Below are 22,328 nucleotides of genomic sequence, written 5' to 3'. Positions count from 1 at the left end.
AGGTTTTAAGCATATTAACAAGAAGTATAATAGTAACATATTTACATAGGACAGATGCAACACAAGCACACATACACACGCACACACACACACACACACACACACACATTCAATCACACAAACACGTGTTACAAAAATGCTCATGCACATACATGTAGTTCACATGAAATTGCAGAAAGATACTTTCTATTTTACTATACTCGTTGTACGCATATGACATCATACACTGTAGAAGTCTTCTCATCCAGCAGTGACTGCGCAGATATTTTAAAAAGTCATACCTTTTGAACAGATTGTCCGATTTTCCCTAAACTTTCACTGCTGTGTTCTACTAATATTGTTGCATTCACTCAATCCACATGTATCTGAAGGTGGACTTGTCCTTCAATTGAATACTGTGTGTGTCATTAATCAAAGGGCTTCCATTAGCTAACGGTACATACATTTGAAACGGAAATATGTACATGGTTACTAATGTATTGAAGTTTTCGCTTTGGACTAAGTTTTCCCCACAACTACAAGGCTTGCTTAAGAATTGCTCAGTATAGCACCAACACGTGCATGTAAAGCTGCTTCCAAGTATTGAAATAGTGTCAAAAAAAAATATTTGTATCACTTGTTATGAAGTCCTCAGGGTCAATGTTTATCAATTTGCAACATCGGTAAAATGGTCTGTTGGATCTTAACAGTTACATGCGCATTTGTACAGTTACTGTACAAATGTAGATATTTATTGTATATTACACAGTGTCCATGCTGTCGTGTGTCATGTTAATGGTTCTTGCTATGCTATTGCCATCATAATAGCAATTGTGTGAAGTGCTTTATGAGAACAGTGCCATGAATTGTACAGTAAGAAGCAGCTGAAAATAGGCTTATTTTTATACTTATTGATAGAGTGATATGTGTGTACATACACCTGTACTAGGTAACCAAGCGAAGAGTCTGACAGACTTGCCATTCTTTCCTGGTTACGAAGCTATGTCATGATGAAATAGCAATAACACATGGCTTCCATGCCACTTCAAAGATCATCCAGGACTATGTAAGATAGAAATCTTATCATACCAACATGCAGTATGTGTATTTGTGTTACCATTGTGTTGATATACAGTCAACCTTGCTTATATTAAGCCGACCTCGCATAAGTCAAATAATCACCCAAGTCAAAGGTCTTTTCAAGTCCTCTTTATATTCTATTGATTTCAATCCCTCATAAGTTGAAGTTTCCTTATGTCAAAGCTATTTCTTCAGTGCGAATAGATTCAACTGAAGCAAGGTTGACTGTAGTTATAGTATACAAATACATGTATTCAACTGGTAAGGGAAAACTATAGCTTGCTACATTGAAAGAGAAAATATCCGTAAATTTGAAACATCCCTGCTTCCATACTTGCAAGGGACATGCATTTAAGTGTAATTGGTGTACACTAAGAATATTAATAGTGTTTGTAGTGGTATGACCTGTTAAAGCAGCTGCAGATATTGCATGTGGAATATACTGCATAGGAGTTTAAAAGGGTCAACCTAGCAGACCTGGTTATACGTAGTAAACCCTACATAAGTTGACATTGCATAAATCTGTGCTTCACTACCTTTTTTTAACCCAAGGCCCACTTTGGCCCCTACAAAGTTCTTTTAGGCAGAGTTGCATGTGTACAAGGAATACAAATCTTTTTTATTCTTATTTTGGGAAGATATCGTGGCCAACCTGTGAGAGCTTTTGCCGCCCACCCGTTGAGAAGCACTGGCGTTAAGTCATCAAATCGTGAAAGTTGATTTGATGAAAAAGTCCTGAATTTTTTCTGTTCTTTTATTATGTTATATTGTTGACTTCTGAGAAAGTTGAACATTCATGCAAGTCCACAAAATTTCTCTGGTGCCTGTGTGTTGACTTTGCAAGGTTTATTACATACATATTTGTTAAATACACTTGACAGTGTACAGGATACACAATGAGAGACATAATGCTGAAGGGCTGACATTTATGTAATTCCTAGCTGAATTTCTGGCATTATAACTGAATATTCATCACAAGAAAAATGCTTATTGCTCCAAAGCTCTACTTTTTTAACCATAAAATGTACTCGTGCTACTTCTTGTTGAAATAGATCATGTTATCAATAAGTATCTGCACCAGAAATTGCTCATTTTTCCAAAGATTCTATATACTAATTAGTTTTTACATGCTTCATTTCCATTATGAAACAAATGCAAAAAAAAAAAAAGAAGAAGAAAATGCACCTGAGCCTACCGCCACTCAAAGAGATTTCTTGCCATGTCTGATCTTTTGTTGTTGAAAGGGCTCCCTGATGTAGCAAATTTACACAAATTCTGCAGAAATCATGCCAGAGTATGCCAATGTAATCAAAATGCTGATATGATTGTGTAAGAGTCAAACATGTAGTTCCATTGACAAAATGTATGTGAAAATGCCACATGAAAAGTTGTATAAATGCCATTGTACAAATAAAGGCGAGTTTACAGCATTTTCAATTAAATCTGTTTATTCTGTCATCTGCAGGTTTTACAGATATTGATTACTGGTAAAAAAATAATATCGTTACAAGTTTCTTGATTTCATGCAGTCTCATAGACATACATGCATCTTAAATATTATATTCTATATGAACATCAACTTCAGATAAATACAAATGCATGTAAACACACACAAGTTGCTTTCCCAATTTTGTCACACCAAATACATTGGATACCCAAGACATGTATTTGATGATTAAAATACACTCACATAGATGCTCTTTTAGGAAAAGAGGGTATCAACTTCTCACTACATATTGTATTTCACTGTATGACTTGCATACTGAATTCCGATATGAATGCGTCAGCAATACAGTATTCAAGACAGCTAATCAAATTCCTCTGTGAACAGAAGTTTAATACAGTGGACTCCCGTTATAACGAAGTCCTCGGGACCGGCAGTTTTCTTTCGTCATAACGAAATTTCGTTGTAACCGAATGAATAAACAATAAAAATACATAGAGTTGATAATGTTGCGGACCTAAATTTTATTTCGTTGTAACCGGAATTTCGTTATAACCGTGTTCGTTATAACGGGAGTGCACTGTACTCCAAATCCTTAGAACATTCCCCCCCCCCCCCCCAAAAAAAAAAAAAAAAAAAAAAAAAATACATGTAGTGGTAAATGTAATGAGAAGACAAGATATTGAGACATTTGATTATTAGGATATGCTTCCCATCATTTTTACAATATCCAAGTGTAAAAGATTTCACAAAGGGGCTGGTTTGAATGGCTTGGCTCATACGGAAAAAAAAAAAGTAGTCTTACTGCAGAAACTGGTGAACGCACATTGAATCGAACTGGCAAATGTTCATTTGAAAACCTATATACTGTATGTGCAACTAAAAATCTACATGTGGTAAATACATTTTAAATATATTATTGAAAACATTCAGTTCTTTAGTATCTAAATATTTGACAAATTTTTGACAGGAGGAAAAACTGTATTGCAGACGGTGGTGAATGCAAAATGAATATACATAACATGGAAATATTCATTTGAAAACTTTTTAACCTACTTGCAAACTGAAATAAATAAATCAAACATATTTAGAATCTGTAAATTTGATACATTTGTGGCAGAAGTGGCATTAATTTGCATTCTAAACTGTGAAATCTTCCAAGCTTCAACAAAAACACAAGTGTTGCTCTGTTTTTACCCATGATAACTTGGCATTCACTTGTTACACACTTTCTGTATTTGGTGTGCGAGAAAAAAAAAAAATACTGATATGCTTGTACACTCCCTCTGCAATAAAACCAGTTGATCAAGAGTTACATACAGAGACATACAAACCCATATATGAATATGTTTATGTATGTATAATACAGTATATTATAGAATATATAAATACAGTTTCACGTACATGTTATTGTATATACATTTGTTTATTAGTAAAGTGTTTTATGTCAACTCAATGTGTTCAAAATAATAAAAAATAACCAGCAAATGGCATTTCTAAATAGTTCTTTGTCCTCTCGCATCATTTGTGAAATATACACATAAACATACTTACACACACATTCACACCATGCCAATTCTTTATTCTCTAAATATACAGTGGACTCCCATTATAACAAAGTCCTCGGGACCGGCAGTTTTCTTTCGTTATATCGGAATTTCGTTATAACCGAACAAATAAACAATAGAAATACATAGAGTGGATGACATTGCAGCCCAAATTTTTACTTCGTTATAACCGGAATTTCGTTATAACCGTGTTCGTTATAACGGGAGTGCACTGTATTATACATTGTATGTCTTGTTAAATATGCACCAGTCATTAGCAAGGCTGTCTAGAATGCTTAACAGATTTACATACAGAGCAATCAAAAGTTAATGCACACATGATAACTGCAGCTATCTCTGGCAATTGAAGTTGACAAAATACACATGTATGAAAGGCACAGATGTAGTGCAACAACTAAAAATGAATTGACAGCATCTAATAAAGTGAGTCAAAAATAATTTGAAAATGTCAGACAATGGTACACTAAAGTATTTTGATAGCCTATGCTATGTATGTATATGTGCATATTTAACAAGGCTTCAATAAAACATGGCAGCCAATGCACTCTTAACAAATATGATCGCCTCTCTTTTGACATGCCATGGTGGCGTCATTTTTGGGGTAAGACGGCTAGGATTTGGACAGGAAATTACTTGACTGATTATCCAACAATTAATCCACAACAGTGATTCTCACCAAATTTTGAAATACAAGGTTTTGTCGCCCCAGTGACAATTTTATATATATTCTGAAATGTTAGGTGTTCAAAGCAATTGTTAGGTTCATTTTATAACTCACACATTTGTAAAATATTAAAGACACTTACCTGTTCTGCTAATATAACCCTGACTTTGAATCTCTTTGTTTCCACATTGTGCTTTGCATAAAGTAACGTACCACAACAAGTCTGTCAGCTTCATCAAAGAAACTATTTGACTTTTTTGCATATAATGGGAATTATATTACTGTAAAACTAGAAACACTCGCGACATGAAACTTTTGTGATTTGCCGAGTGCGTGCAATGCTTCGTGTAGACAAAGACTTTCACATGCATTTTACTTTCGTGAATCTCGGCTTGTGAAATTGGCAAAAGTTTCATGCACGCAAAAATTTTCAGTTTTTACAACTTGCTTCCAATTCTTGCCACTGCAGCCGAGTATGTGTACTCTATGGCCCGAATTCACGAAGGTGGTACAAATGAAACCATGGTTTCAACCATGGACAAAAACCATGGAGCGCCAAATGTCGCATGGAATATTTTGTTACGAAATTTACGAAATCAGTCATTTCGTCGATGAAATTATTATTTTGTAACAAAATGACAACATTTTGTAACTTAATGATTCAGAACATTTCGTCCACGAAATGATAATTTCGTTAACGCAATGGTCATTTTGTCTACCACCATTTGTACCACCTTCATGAATTCGGGCCTATAAGTCCCTCCAGCAATGGCAAACACTGGGCTACGTCCACATGCTTTCAGTGACCCGAGAGTAGATGCTCAGTGATCGTAGCTCCAGCCAGAGGAAACCCAGGATGTCCTCGGAGAAGACGATGAAGTGGGCCGGCGTCCTGGTGGCATCTCGAAACCCTGGCATCGCTATGAGGCCTGTCCCAAAGTACCTTGGAGCAGAAACGTAACAATTGGCATTGGGTGAGAAATGGACATCGATTACTATGCTTTTCTCAAAACTACTAGCCGCAAGATTAGCGACTACATGGTAGTCCATTTTTGAAAGCAAGAGATTATTAAAGCAAAGGGATGAAGATGAGCTAGGACAGATTTGGTGGTAGTGTCACTGCCCAGAAAGATAAAAGGCTCAAATCCTATTGATTTCTTTGTTTTCCCGATATGTTTGTAAAAATACAGGTCAGCAGTTGCATTCCTACAAATACATTTGTACAATGGGAGCAAGTGATAAAAGTCTCTCATAGTCCATCATTTTTTCGGTACATAGGAGGAATACAAGACTCTCAAACGTGATAAAAAAAAATAAGTAGCTCTGTGCTATTTAGGAGCTACTTTCTGTTTTCTTGCTATCTTTTAGACAAAGTCAGCCTCAGATGCTGTCACAATGGAGAATAGGATTTCCTACGTCAAGATTACCATGCAAGAAAGAAAAATGTTTAGCATTTATCATAAACAGTGGAAAAAGAGTTATACCCTCATCATTTTGAAGTGTACAATACCTTAACAAAATCTATTACATGGCTAGAACAACCATAATTACATGGCTAGAAGACAGACTTTCATGTCTTTTTTTTTTCTGCTTCTTCATCTTCTTCTATTACTGTGATGTACTTGTATTTTCAATCTGTTCGCTTTGATGTACCTATTGTAAAGCGCATTGAGCATTTAATCAAAGTGGAGAACGGCGCTATAGAAATTGTATGTATTATTATTATTATTATTATAAACTGAAATGAGGGAATGAAACAACAGGAAAGAAAGGCGATATCTCGGAAGAAAGAAAAGATTATGAAGAGGAGGTACAAGAAACAAGCAGGACGGGCAAACCATGATCTAAAGTCCTACCTGTGAGTACATCTGTCGAGGCGAATATCTGTCTGACGTCGTAGGGTGTCCATCCCTCTGTCATGCACCTCGACCGGCAGTCCAAAAGGCTGCCACGCCCGGGAGGTGCCTGCGTCCCCTGTAACGTCGGCATCGCCATCTCTGGACGGGGGCGCTGTCCGGACACTGTCGAGGTCCAGCTCTATCAGGCCTTGCAGAGTGTGCTGTTGTTCGTACGTGAGGAACATGGGTTTGTCAAGGTGGACCTCCATGGACATCTTGCTGGCTGGGACATTGGGGTCACCCTGGCACAAAAAGACAGATATAAAACCAGAGCATCTATTACACAGGTGAAGCTTTGGCAGAGATCACATCAAGAATAAAAATGCGTTCCATGTTCTAGTTTTGTTTCTGTTTGGTTTTTGGGTTTGTTTGTTTGTTTGTTTTTTTTTGCTATTTAAACTAGAATCTATTTGAATTCAGTATTAACCCTAAAAAGACTGGGCTATTTTGGTAGCTCGAAAGACTGGGGGGGGGCCTAAAGGGCCCCCCCTTAAGATCTCGGCCGTGGATCGCGCGATCGCCGCGGAAATTTGCAAAATGGTAGTGTGCGATGTAATCTACAAGATCGTATATTTAAATTTTCCAAAATAGTCTTCTTTTATTTTATTTTGATTAATTATGCTAATTTATGCAAGAAATCAGACTTTTTTATCGAAATCAGTAAATAAAGCTCCAAAAGTGCTCATTTTTGGTCTAGATATTCTTTGTAGCATTCTTAGCAAATGTACTTGAAAAAAAATTCGGTATCAAAATTAATTTCTTATTTATTTTATTGTTTTAGAATTTCTTATGTATTTCTTTGTTTTTTCGACCTTTTGTTTTTGTTGTTTTTTTCAGCAAAATTTGTGGCAGACCCTTTTTGAAGCATAATACTACTAAAACAAATTGATTTTAGCCAATGAGAGTAAAAATAAGCATATCTATGTGAACCATGTGATAAAACTCAATTTGTATTGACTTTGTACACAAAATCGCATTTTTGAGCCATTTTCGGTCTCACGTGCATGTACAAAAAGTTATGTAACTTCAGAACCGTACCCCCGGGCGTCACAAATTTGGTGTCAAAATGTGCGGGAAACTCGAAAGAAAAAAGTCACAGAGCATCGCGGCGAGAGCATTGCGTGTTGCTGAGTAATCGCGCGAAATGTCGAGGGGGGGGCCTTTTAGGCCCCCCCCCAGTCTTTTTAGGGTTAAGTAAAAGGAATTTCAAATGAACAGCACAATGACATATTTCCACACAAAAAAAGGATAAAAATTTGTAAGTTATGGATTTTCAAATTATCAAGCTTTGTCACAAAAGTGACATCAGTTACAGTCATGCGCACAAATTAGCTGAGGTGATAAGTTTTTTGCCAAAAAGTATTTAATTCTCTTGCATACTAATCTTTACTAAATGCCCCCCCTTTTTTTTTTTTTGGTCATGAAGAAATCAAATTCCTTGCATCAAACTATTCTGTAGCTTTACATATATAGCACTATTATTTTTTGATGGGTTACATTGTTTATTTGCTAAATCAGTGAGTACTGACAGAGTGATGAAAAATGAATCTACATACACCAGATTCGCGTAAGGCTTACAGGGACAACATAATCAATGATGTCTCGTCTTCCTCCCATGAATCAACAATATGCCAGATCCACAGGTCAGAAATATTTCTGGCTGTGCTCTCATATGTGGCTTGCGTGTGGGTCAAATGTCTGGGAAATTGCAACATTCTCTTCAGTGCTACAACACAATTATGACATGGACTTAATTCGAACACCAAGGATGCCTTTTTAGTGTAAGAACGACAGTACTCTTCCATTAGGCCCTGCCACCATTAATACCCTAGTGTTGCTACAGCAATGTGTCTTCAGTTGTTTTACACCTTGGTTATGTGGGCCATTGCAGGTTAATGACCTTGTCCAAGGATGTAGTATCAGTTAGACTCGAACTCTCCATAGCTTTGTGAAGTCCACAGCATTGTCAACTAGACCATGGCTTCAACTTCCAAAGACTTAACTGCCATGTGATATATCCAGTTTCTGGCAAAACCCATTGACCACATTTACTCACCGTGACCTTTAACCCTTGCAGCCTGTTCTCTTCATATGTGAAGTATATCATCTCGATGCCATGTCCGCCGTATGTTCCCTTGAACAGACCTGGCTGAATGGGCATCACATCTATCCTATGTGGCGGATCGAGACGCTTGTATGTGCATGTGCAACTGAGGACATTGATAATCAGATAGGAAATGAAAATGAGGGTAGTTAAACATGATGGTGATGTTAATAAAAGATATAATAATCGATTACAATAATGATTATAATGATATTGACAAAAATTAGTGCAACAATATAACTGATGATGATAATGGCAAAAAATAACATCCTTAATATGAACAATAACAAAGCGGGATCAACAATGATAGCATAGAAGCGCACATGCTTTGACTTATAATGCAACTAACACAGCTTCTTTAATGCTGTCACCATTTTTCACTTGTTGTCACCATTTTTCACTCGTTGTCATGGACATCTCATTAAGTTTTGGCCTATCTTATTGGGTAATTGAGGAAGAAACTGATGCTTTTGATTTACAGAAATACAAAGGATTTAAACTAGATCAAATGACAAGTGCTTCCTTTACTGACCTACTACAGGCAGTGTGAAAAATGTGAGCAGGACAGCAGCATTCAGCATTATCCTTTTCCTTTTGAACATTTTTTTTTTTTTTTGTAATTTATTTCATTTTTTCTTTGAGGGGTGGAATCTGGCTGTATTCTAGCAAGCCTGGCTTGAGCAATACACTCTTGAGATTTATCTCAGTAAATCAAAATAAAAGCATAGAGAGAGAGATATAGAGGCGACTTACTCAAATTCGTTGAGTTTCATGTACTTCATGCGTAGAAGTTCCACGTGGTGGTCAAATTCATGGGAGAAGAGATCTCCCTCTTCCCTCCCCTCTTCTTCCTGGATCCAAACTCGCAATTCATGGAGATTCTACGGAGAAGAAGGGACAACTGATGAGGCTGACACTAAACGCTACATAACAGGTCAAGAAGATTCTGCAATATCATTTGTCGTGTGCCATGCATCAGTTTTACTGGCTGCATTTTCAATATCAAATGATCATCACGACCACTGGTGAGACGCACTGTAAATATGTCATCACACGCACTTAAAGCAAAGAGTTTGTGCACTTAGCAAGTGTTCATGCTCTTGGCAAGAGATGGCTGGTCATGCATCCAGTAATATAATAAGTAGCAAGAGTTTGTGCATAGTGTAGCAAGCTTACAACACACTTGGCAAGAGATAGCTACCCATGAACTCAGTAAAGTTTCATGCATTCAGTAAGTACTGACACATGGTTTGCATCATTGGCAAACGGGAGGGGGAAAAATGCACCAAGTAAATTTGTAAAGCAGCAGTAATTGTTGGAAATATGATAAAAACAATGAATTTCTGGCAAAATTTTACTCACTGTTCTATGAAGCAGATGATGCAAATGTCTTTTTCTGTATCAGTAGGAAGAGTGTGCATGCAGTAAGTATTACTATGGAATCTAGTCTAAACGTGTGCATCGTGGGTTTAATAATAGAAAATTCCATAGTAACTTAATCTGATGAGGACGAGTCCCGAGTATACTCGGGCAAGTGTCTCTGAAAAATTAGTGTTGTAGCAAAATCAGCCCGTCCTCAATGGTTTAATGCACACAATTTGTAATGACACTCAGACTTGTGCATCATCTTTATACTGTATACATAGCAAACTGCAGCAAAGGTGGGCATTCCCTTGTGATAACAGGTAGTATCCAGTACTCAGTAGAGTACCGGTATTGGTGTATTTAGCATGTTTTTGAATTTGCTGATAGCCACTAGTAACAACACGATTTCACATGCGCAAAATATGTGAGCATACTACAGTGGACTCCCGTTATAACGAAGTCCTCGGGACCGGCAGTTTTCTTTCGTTATAACGAAATTTCGTTATAACCGAATGAATAAACAATAAAAATACATAGAGTTGATAATGTTGCGGCCCTAAATTTTATTTCGTTGTAACCGGAATTTCGTTATAACCGTGTTCGTTATAACGGGAGTGCACTGTATTCACACATTTCTATTTTTGTACTATTAATACTTTGCATTCGAATTACTCAAAACATGCCTGTTATAACATTCCAATACAGTGAGTGCCCAACTTACTATTCTCCCCTTCCGCAATGATTTGTGGTTTTCTGGTTTGCAGCACTTGATGGTGAATTCTTTGTTGGGAGTGGTTGGACTCTGTTGGAATGAAATATGGGAAAATGGAACATAATTGCTTTGATTGATAAAAATCAACACTTTAGCTTGTTCTAGAAGTTTGCCAATTGGTTGTCCAACTCTCAATTTCAGTGTCAAAGAGTGTAGCTCTAGTATAGATGAAATCTTACACATACATAAATATTGATTAATACATCATTACAATCATCATCAATTTGTCTGAAGCAATCATGTATACAGTATATATATAAAACACCTAAATTGATCCTCGTCATTTGATAGGTTGTTTCATATTGATCATTTGTCCCATTTTACTATTACATCATAATTCATGCTATTGAATTGTGGCTTCATTCATCGTACAATTTTGATTCCATGTGATTTGCTGCATTTGCATGCGTGTCAAGAGCCTGGCACACATACGCGGTACATAAAATGCTTGTGTTATGAGTGTGCATGCCATCAAGCATATTGACAGACAGTGCACTAGCGCATAGCACTCAGCACTCTCTTGATCTCAGATAACACAGTCTCTCTTGTTTCTAAATTCATAAAACATCAAATTGCAAGGATCTATTTTTATGTGTTATGTAAAACAAATAAATGTTTTTACATTTGTGCCATGGAAATATTTTATTCACTGAAAGTCGAAATTATTGATCCATTCAATGAGGTGCAGCCTCATTGATTGGGCAAATCACACATCAAAGCAGTCACGTCATAGACAAATTGAGCAGAGTGTTGAATTTCCATTGCTTTTCCTAATAAAGAAGATGGAAGACCAGGGAAAATGTTTCAGTACTCTCAGAACTTCAAGTCAGATCTGAAAGCGGATGAATCAAAATGTATCAAGTGCTCCATGGATCCCTCATCAAATGTACTGGTTAAGTATGACAGGTGTACAAACCTTCCAAGGGAAAATAAGATTTGATCAGATGACAGCAACGAACACAAGCATATGGAAATAAACATGATTTGTTTGTAATTGAACACAGATCTAGCTGGAGATACATTTCTGACTTGTGTAAAGTGTATGCTCTACTCACTGGTTTGATGGCAAGCTTGTGACTCCCTTTATTGCCTTTTAAACACAGGATCTCAACCGGACCCTCCTCACTCAGGCCAATCGTGAAGACTTTTTTGACCCCTAGTGGAAGATACACCTTTGGATCGGGCGGAACCAGGTATCTTGATGCAGTCAATACACCTGCCATAACCTGAGGAATGTACACAGAAATTAATATCAATCCTATAACCAGTGGAATGTACACAGATATTAATATAAATCCTATAACCTGTGGAATTTATACAGAAATTGATACCAATCCTTCCTTTGACAATGATTTAAAAAGATGTTTCAACCCTTTGGTTCCTATTAGTCACAACTGATGAACAATCTTTAAATCTTGCATTTCAATTTCTTCATTTATTCCTCTGAACAGCATGGACAATGTATCACACAATCACAAACTGAGAGGCTGATATGATACTAATGACTTCAAATATCAAATCAGCATTATTCTTTCAGTCCGTTGAACCTGAGGAGTCAATCAATTTTAATCACAGTAACTAAAATGACGATAACAATAGTCGTAATGAGAACAATGAAAGAAAAATTATTAAATAAAAAAAAGCTTTGAGAGCCACAACAGTCATTGAAGCTTCACATAATCAATTGAACACGGGTTATGTGATGTAAATCTATATGAACTGTTAATATGGATTTCCCTTGAGGTTTAAATGGGGATAACCCTGAAATGCAATTTTCAGTTGTAAGGTATAGATATAGTACAAATGTATGTGAAGTTGTGGTACATGTAGTTTATGGCTTCTGTATCTTCATAAAATAACTTTTACTTTGGAAGTTTTAATTATCCAGTGCTTTAGTCCTCCGAGTTCAGAGCAGAAATATGAATTTCCTGGGTTGTATTAAACGAGTGTCCATTTACCTGGATTTTGACAAGTCCCCCATACGGTCCCATCTGTGGTTGCCACACACCAAGTAGATGACCATAAGGATAAAGCACTGTTGTGTGAATTTTAAAGGGAAAAGAAAGAAGAAAGGTCAGGTTATGGTTTTACACAAAATAACCATATAAGACTTACAAATGTAGGTAAAGTATCAAAGCATGGCTTCATAATGCTTAGTTCTGGCCAGGAGATGAATATGATGGGCCTGCTTTGTTTTTATGTTTGCCTTCATTTGCACACTCTCCATCTACACATACATGTACTGCTACCTGGGGGCATTTCATTAAGTGTTTTGTCAGATATTTTTTTTTTCTGACAAACTGTTATAAGCTACTGAAATCCTTCCATCTGATTGGCTGAGAGCAATTTGTCTGAGAAGTTTGTCGGACAAAACGCTTTATGAAATGCATCCCCCCCCCCCCCCCCACTCTCTGTGACTAGTTACAGTAGATCAAAGTTAATGTTTATACCGGTACTCACCCCATGCACAAATAATTGTCTAACACAGTGATTTGTTCTAGAGGTAAGGATGGTTGTCACCTAATCATGGTTGTAGTGATGATACTACCACTCATTATGATACCAACAGTAATGATAATGATTATGATAGTGATGATAATAACAATAAATATAATAACCAATAATAATTTTAACCAAAAAGCACTCTGAGAGCACAAATCTTCACCAGGAAGCTCATTTCCACCCATGCACGCAAGCTGAAAATTGCCCAATTTCCCCATAGCCACATTCACATGTACAAAGTAGTGAGATAACGATCGCAATCCAAATCTCAAGATCTGTATTTAAGTGTGAGTCCCACTAATGATACAAAAGCCAGGGCTGCACACTAACCCATTTTTTCTGCCGGTCCAACCTGTCTCTGTCGGACCGGTAAATGCCCCGTTTTACCATTTTTTACCGGTCCGAACAGAAAATTTACCGGTCAACAACGACAACCTGAAAAAACATTAAATGACTTGCAAACTCATTTTCTTGTTTGTTTGTTTTTTTATGGACGTCCCCCCCCCCCCCCACCCATGTACATTCTACAGATTAATATTTTTTGGAAAACTTGCATTATATATTGCACAAGAAATTTAAAAAACTAGGAAAAAATAGAATGTTTGTTTGTGAATTACAGTGTAAAATGATAATGAACAAATTCAGATTGTGTCAAATGCGTTTGTGACTTTTTCTAAACATCGGCGCACGAACTTGCTGCGTAACCTGCTCTTGGTGGTCAGTTGGATTGCGACGATTTAATGAATTATTTTAGCTGTGATATTTTCTGATGCACGCACTACAAGGGGTTCTTTATTTTTCTCCCGATAATCTATTCACATTTGTGCATGCGTTCTTGAAAGGTACACGACATGCAGGGCCGAATTCGCAATCCTTTTTTGCGTCCATTTCCACCTCAAATATTAGCGGGTTTGTGACAATTTCATAAATTACTTCGGCTGTAATATTTTCTGATGCACGCGCCAAAAGGGGTTGAAAATGCGTCCTTTATTTTTTCCCGATAAACTCTTCGAATTTCGTAAGTGCGTTCTTAAAAGATGCACCACATGGCCGAATTCATGATACGTTTTGCGCCTATTTCTACCCCAAATATCAGCGGGATTGTGACGATTTCATAAATTACTTCGGCTGTAATCTTTTATGATGCACGCGCCAAAAGGGGTTGAAAATGCGTCCTTTATTTTTTCCCGATAAACTCTTTGAATCTCATAAGTGCGTTCTTAAAAGATGTTTCACACAGCCGAATTCATGATACTTTTTGCGCCTGTTTCTACCTCAAATATCAGCGGCATTGTGGCGATTTCATGAATTACTTCGGATGTAACTTTTTGTGATGCTCGCACCAGCTAGAATGGTTGATAATGCGTCCTTTATTTTTCTCCCCATAATCTCTTCGCATTCCGTACATGCGTTCTTTAAAGGTATAGACACGGCCGAACTCACGATCCTTTTTGCGCCTATTTCTACCTCAAATATCAGCGGGATTGCGATGATTTTATGAATTACTTAGGCTGTAATCTTTTATGATACACACGCCAAAAGGGGTTGAAAATGTGTCCTTTATTTTTCCCCGATAAACTCTTCGCATTTCGTAAATACGTTCTTAAAAGATATACGACACGGCCAAAAATCATGATTCTTTTTGCGCCTATTGTTTCCTCAAACTTCAACGGGATTGCGATGATTTCATGAATTATCATTCGGCTGTAATCTTTATGATGCACGGGCCAAAAGGGGTTGAAAATATGTTCTGTATTTTTCTCCCAATAATCTCTTCGCATTTGGTACATGCGAATACGACACGGCCGAATTCACGATCCTTTTAGCGCCTATTTCTACATCAAAATAATATCAGCCGAATTGTGGCGATTTCATGAATTACTTCGGATGTAATCTTTGGTGATGCACGCACCAGCTATACTGGTTGAAAATGCGTTCTTAAAAGATACACGACACGGCCAAAAATCATGATTCTTTTGCGCCTATCGTTTCCTCAAACTTCAACGGGATTGCGATGATTTTATGAATTATTATTCGGCTGTAATCTTTATGATGCACGGGACAAACGGGGTTGAAAATGTGCCCTGTATTTTTCACCCAATAATCACTTCGCATTGCGTGCATGCCTATCTACGTCACGGCCGAATTCACGATCCTTTTAGCGCCTATTTCTACATCAAATATCAGCGGGATTGCGATATGTCATTAATTATTTCGTCTGTAATCTTTTGTGATACATGCACCAGAAGGGTTGAAAATGCGATCTTTATTTTTCTCCCGATAATTTCTTCGCATCTGTGCATGCGTTTTCAAAATTATACACTGCATGCAGGGCCGAATTTGAGATTCTTTTTACGCCTATTATTGTTATCTCAAATTCCAAGGGGATTGCGAATTTTCATGAATTACTATTCGGCTGTAATCTATATGATGCAAACGCCAAAAGGGGTGAAAATGTGTCCTTTATTTTTCTCCCGCTAATCTTTTCCCATTTCGTACGTGCGTTCTTAAAAGGTATACGTCACGGCCGAATTCACGATCCTTTTTGCGCCTATTTCTACCTCAAATATCAGCGGGATTGTGGCGATTTCATGAATTACTTCAGATGTAATCTTTTGTAATGCACGCACCAGAAGGGTAAAAATGTGTTTTTTATTTTTCTCCCGATAATCTTGTCGCATTTGTGCATGCGTGTTTGATAACCAACACGGCATGCAGGATTGAATTCAAGATCCTTTTTGCGCCCATTATTTCCTCAAATTTCAACAGGATTGCGTTGATTTCATGAATTGTTATTCGGCTGTAATCTTTTATGATGTACTCACCAAATGTGTCCTTTATTTTTTTTTTCTCTCCTCTATAATCTCTTCGCATTTCGTACATTCATGATCCTTTTTGGGACGATTTCTACCTCAAATATGTAAGCGGGACTGCGATGATTTTATGATTTTTTTCTCCCTAGTATTATCTCTTCACATTTTGTGCATGCTTTCTTAAAAAGTACACGGAAGAGCCGATTTCGTGATCTTTTTGCGCCTATCTTCATTATGAGACCATTCTGAACGAATGAAAATATTCATCTGTGAAATGACTGTGTAAAATGAAAATAAACGCAATCAGATCCATTTACTGCATCGTTGAATATCGAATGTCTTTTTACTTTTTCTAAAAATCAACACAAGTAAACTAGTTCTAACATAACTGCCACGCTGCTGCGAAGCCGGGATCGGATTGATCTTGCGCTAAAAAATCATGAGCAAAATGACTCAGAAATGCGTGCGCTTCTATCAATGCTTCTTGTCTGGCATGACCGCCGATCGCAAGCAAACGAAAAACAGTTACACTGTACATGCTTTGCATGTATTGCATTGCATGGCAGTGCGTGAACAGCGCCAAATGCGCAAGCGAGCGCGAATAACTGGTCGACTGCTAGTGCTCACTGTACAAATTGCACCGCTAGACATAAACGAAAACTTGCGTAAAACTTGTTGAACAGTGCGATATCTTGCCTTCTGTTTCTTCCTGATCGGGACTGCTCTTTTTCTTTCTACTGACCCCACCAATGCTTTTTTTCTTGCTGGTCATGTCGGACCGGTAACTTGTGGATTTCCCGAAAAGTTACCGGTCCGACAGTGACTTTTACCGGTCTTTAACCGTCGGACCGGCGCCAGTGTGCAGCCCTGCAAAAGCCTTCTGTGTTTACCTCATCAGCTTCCAGCGTGCTGCGCGCATGTGTAGCGTCTCGCGCAGAGCACACGCTTTAGTGCACATATGAAAACATTAAATACGCGCAGCTTGAACTCCCAAGTTCATAGAACCTATAGGCCAAAAGATAAAAATCCATCAAAAATTCATTAAAATTCCTCGATCACTATCAAAATGTAATCATCTGTCTTTCCTGTAAGTTTCATCCGAAACTGTTCACAAGTTTTTGAGTTATTTCGCAAAAAGATAAACAAACAAACAAACCAACGCTGACAAAAATATACCCTCCTTGGCAGAGCAGAGGTAATAATAAAGTTCTATAATGATGATGACAATAATAGTGAAAACAGCAACATAAACAAACAAAGAATACTTGCAAGAATCTTTCTCGCTGAAAATAATGCTGCCATTATGATGGAAGAGGGTTACATTAAAGGACAAGTTCACCTTCATTAACATAAGGATTGAGAGAATGTAGCAATATTAGTAGAAGTCATCATTGAAAGTTTGAGGAAAATTGGACAATCGATGCAAACTTTATGAATTTTTAAAATTTTTGTATTGGAACCGCTGGATGAGGAGACTACTAAGGCTCGTGATGTCATATGAGTACAACAGTGTAAAGAAAATGTAAAGAAAATTCAACAATATTTTCACTTTTTTTTCATAATAAAAGAGCACTTGACTTGCCTCTTTCTAAAGACAATGGGAATAATATTACCCATAACATATGTCAGTAACGAGTCAAGGGAATGTGTACTTTTTTCAAAAGATGAAATTTTGTGAAATTCTCTTTATATTTTCCTTATATTGTTGTACATTGTACGCATGTGACATCATACACTGTAGTAGTCTTCTCATCCAGCAGTGACTGCACAAAAACTTTAAAAATTCATAACTTTTGAACGGATTGTCCGATTTTCCTCAAACTTTCAATGATGAGTTCTACTAATATTGCTACATTCTCTCAATCGTTATGTTAATGAAGGTGAACTTGTCCTTTAAGAGCTCAAGAATGTCCCCTCCTACCTCGCTACTATTGAACATAAATACTATGTTGAATCAATTTATGATTACAAATACAGTACATTTTGTTTCAATGTTTGTACGTTCATGGCGTGCTTGGAGAGATTTGTCATGTACAGAACACATTTTTTTTTTTTTTTTTTTTTGGGGGGGGGGGGGGGGGGGGATTACACGATCCCATTTTGGGAATCATATTGAACTAGATAAGCACTCCGAGAGCGCAGACCTCCACCTAGCAGTTACTTTCCACTGATGATCTTCCTCTTCCACAGAGATTAGTGATTTTCACCCACTGAAAAATCGCCCGATTTCCCAATATAGAAGACTTTGTTACGTCATAAACCCTCAGATGTGCGGCACGCTTCTCCCCAGCAGAAACTAGAGCACGCACTTTAGTGCGCGCATGCAAACCTCAAATACGCGCAGCCTGAACTCCCAAGTTCATTGACCCTACCTACCAAAATATCAAAATCCTTCATAAATTCTCCAAAAATTCTCAGATCACTACCAAAAGTTAATCGCTTGTTACTTGGTTCATTCTCAACCTTTCCTGCAAGTTTCATCTAAATCCGCTCACCACTTTTTGAGTTATTTTGCACACGGACAAACGAACTAACTAACTAACAAACAAACCAATGGTAACAAAAACATAACCTCCCCCCTTGGCGGAGGTAATAAAGTTACAATAGCTTACTCATAGAAAGACTATGGGGAAAAAAAAAAAATTATAAACACATACAATGTACACACAGGAATTTCCTCTTGCTACCATACGGAACAACTAGGGAATTCTTCTCTCATGTGAGCTTGCATTCTACATATTGAAATAAATCTCATTTCCTTGTCAGACTTGGTGGCATGCTGTTATATTGTTCATTGAAGGCAGAGCTGTAATTTTGTTCAAAAAGTATTTCAGAAATACTGACAACTGGGTATGCCCTGAAGTAGTTCAAAGCAAGCAAAGAATTATGGCTTCTGTCTGATGTAACATTTCAGACATGTACAATCTACTTCCATTGCAAATATTCAGCAGTCACATGGTGGATCTAATAAAATAAACAAACATAAACAAACAATGGAGCTTTCCTGTATGAAAACAAAAGGATTAATGATATTGATGCCAAACTTCCCGCTGACTTGCAGTGTCACATTGATGTTTTCACAATACTTGTTCGTTGCACTGACGCAAATATGTGTTTGTATAACTTTGCTAACTAGACCAGACTGCAATACAGGGTAAGCTGTTACATGAGTGCCAGCACCTTCTTCAGAGGCTATCAAGTGACCAACAATCCTTCACAAAGCAAGCTTGTAACAATCTTGTGTCACACAGAAATGAAATCAGCCGAGAATTACCGGTGGTATGTAATCTCACACACAGAAGGTCAGAACTCACGGTTCTTCTAAAACTGATGTTACAAATCACATGACTTATGCTCTACTTTCAGTGATGTCTGAGTATAATTAAACTCTAGATTCAAGGAGAGATGTTTTTGAAAGAAGCAATGACATGAATTTATTCTCATACACAATTCTTACAGCATTTTATGGTTCAGAGTCCTTTAATTCCTTTCTTTGAGCGGCATATACACTAGGCGTTTTCACGTCAGCCTGGTGTTTCGAAATAGCACGCTATTTTCTGATTTGGGGAAATCAAACCGATCATGAAATAGCACGCTATTTGATAATGTGAATACAAATTAGCACGCTAATCTTATCGCTCTGTTCCGAGAAAATTTCTCGAGTCCAACTCGGGAAATTTCAGAAATAGCGGGATAATTTGCTAACTAGCGCGCTATTTGATAATGTGAAATCGCCTCAAGAAATTAGCGTGATGCATCCCATCATGCCTAGTGTGTGTGACCCGAAGGCGCGCGCTCTACTGGTATACCCGACACTGTTCGCGCATGCTCAGCTGTCGAATTAGCTCGAAAAAAATTTGGGGCAATTCTCTTTGGGCTGATGTGAATAGGAAATGAAATAGCGCGCTAATTTGCGATCGCGAAGAATATCTCAAGCTTGGACTTTTATCGGGCCGATGTGAAAACGCTTACTGTCATCAGTCTCTGATCACAAGTGAAGATTTCATCCATGGTAGGAGAACAGACATTGGTATACCTGGTAGGTGGAATTACATTTGCAGGAGTGGCAAGTTTGCGTCACAGCGATGTGGTGTAATTTTGACAAGAGTAGTTTAACATTCTCTTCAACAACACAAGGGAAATTGACTGCAAGACAATAGCAGAATTGACAGAGCACAAATGAGAGAAAAGAAACTATAAGCTCAACTCTATTCTTCCTACAAAAGAATGTCTGCTGTATGAATATGTATGAATATGCATGAGCTGAAGCAGCTACTTTGTGTGACCGCACAACCAACAGCATGAATGCAATAGAGCATTAGAGGCTCATTAGTTATGGGCTTAGACAAGGAAGACATTTCGTTGCTAGTGTCTCTACTGTGTCAACCTTGGTTGGTTTTACTGTGCCTAACTCTCGGAAAACAAAAATCAAAACATTAGCCAGCCTTTTCTTTTCATGACATGGTACTCAGGGTGGGAGCTACGACTTGACACTTCATCATGCTGCATGGAGAAATGTCTTGATATTGTGCATGAACGTATATATGTTCACAAGGTCTCCTGCAGCTGGGGTCATCTAGAGTTCTAGATGATTTCTGGTACTTATGTTAGCCCTAATTTTTGAATGTTTAACCCGTTGAGGACGGGCTGATTTTGCTGCACCATGCATTGCCTTATAGACCCCTGCCTGAGTATACTTGGGACTCATCCTCAACGGGTTAATAAAGCAGTCAATGAGCTGAACTTACAGGGTTTAAGTAAGTTGGCAGACACAGACACACAAATGATTAATTTTCATATTCCTTATTTTCAGCATATTATCACCTATTTTTTGGCATGACACTTAAAGCATTGTAAATTTTGACTATGTAGCTCAAAAGTACTAGCATGTTGCTGCACTGTGATACAAGTAATAACTCCCACATGTCACCCAGAGTCCTACTATTTCTCAGCACACACATAGAAGGTTGTGAAAGTTTAATACCTTTGGTATAGAAATCCCTGCAAGACTCAATATTAGCTCCTTCCATCTCATTTGGGCCAACATCATACTCTAGGATGAAATCAGAACAGAAAATTATTAATTATATAAATTAAATCTCTTCATATTGAATGGTCTGCAATTGATATACAACAAAAATCATCTTTATCACAGATCAGTCTCTGACTCATATAGTAAGAGAAAAAGGGCATATGTTATCAGCATAATAAAGATTATCTTGAATGAAGAAAAAAAAAAATGATATTAGGCTACAAGAGTTCAGTGGAATGTGTGGACTTTATTCATTATGCCGAATGGAAGATACTTTGTTAACTATGCATGAAACTTTTGTCTCAATCTTTCTCAATGATCACTGTATATGCCATATAATATTTTCTGAGGCTTCTATTTTCGTGAAATTCTGAAGTCAAGTGATATTCGCAAATTTAACAACACGCAAAATCATGAACTCTGATCTCGACATGAATGTGACATGCACAAGCACATTTCTCTGTTCATTGCTGTACTCCATGAATTGATCCCAAAATTAACAGCATCTCACAAAATTCTCGAGGAGTCCTGATTTGCAAAAAATTAGACTCGCTGATATTATGTCGTAAACAGTATACATCCTCACCTTCTATACATCTAAAGAGCCAGATGGAGTCAACCAGTGATGTTTCTCTGAATTTCCTACAAGTCATTGCCATGCTGGCCAAGTCTTTCCCTGGTAGCTTTTTGAAAATGGCGATGAGAAGTTCTGGTGGCAAAGTGTGCATATCCATCTTTGTTGGACTGTCCGTTGGCATTGGTCACCTGTGCGAGTTAAAAAAGAGAACATATCGTCAGCTAAGAATGAGAAGGGTGTTAACGCTCTGGCTCGAGTGGCAACTCGGGAAATCTTTACCACCAAGTATAGCACCTCTCCCTAGAGATTTTCAAGCAGGGGGTGCAACAAATTAGGCTTTGTAAAGCATCTCCTGTCTTTTTTAGCAGCACATAAAATTTTGGTGAGCATGTTCTTGCTGTTTTCAAAGAGAAACATAGAAAGTGGGTAGGCCCTTTATATACCCAAGAAAGAATATGTAGTGCACCGTTAGGCCTTCTACCACCCAGTGTTCTACCATCGCGGAAGCCTTCAAACATTTCAAAACATAA

At 37.6% G+C, this 22,328-nt stretch overlaps 1 protein-coding gene across 1 annotated transcript; it reads right to left on the bottom strand.

Moving 5' to 3' along the window:
* Window positions 1–5,518: 5,518 nt before the first annotated feature.
* On the bottom strand, window positions 5,519–21,955 carry LOC140233299 (F-box only protein 31-like). Its single transcript, XM_072313409.1, has 9 exons — window positions 21,808–21,955; window positions 21,174–21,242; window positions 12,833–12,909; window positions 11,930–12,100; window positions 10,824–10,904; window positions 9,491–9,618; window positions 8,690–8,843; window positions 6,592–6,875; window positions 5,519–5,678 (listed from the first exon to the last, which is right to left on the bottom strand). Exons 1-9 carry the CDS (start codon window positions 21,953–21,955, stop codon window positions 5,519–5,521), a joined length of 1,272 nt encoding a protein of 423 aa, XP_072169510.1.
* Between the last annotated feature and the right edge of the window lie 373 nt (window positions 21,956–22,328).

This window comes from Diadema setosum, chromosome 9 (assembly GCF_964275005.1).
Source record: "Diadema setosum chromosome 9, eeDiaSeto1, whole genome shotgun sequence".
NCBI lineage: Eukaryota > Metazoa > Echinodermata > Echinoidea > Diadematoida > Diadematidae > Diadema > Diadema setosum.
The sequence above is the reverse complement of the archived record's forward strand: the minus strand, read 5'-3'. Positions and strand labels throughout refer to the sequence as shown.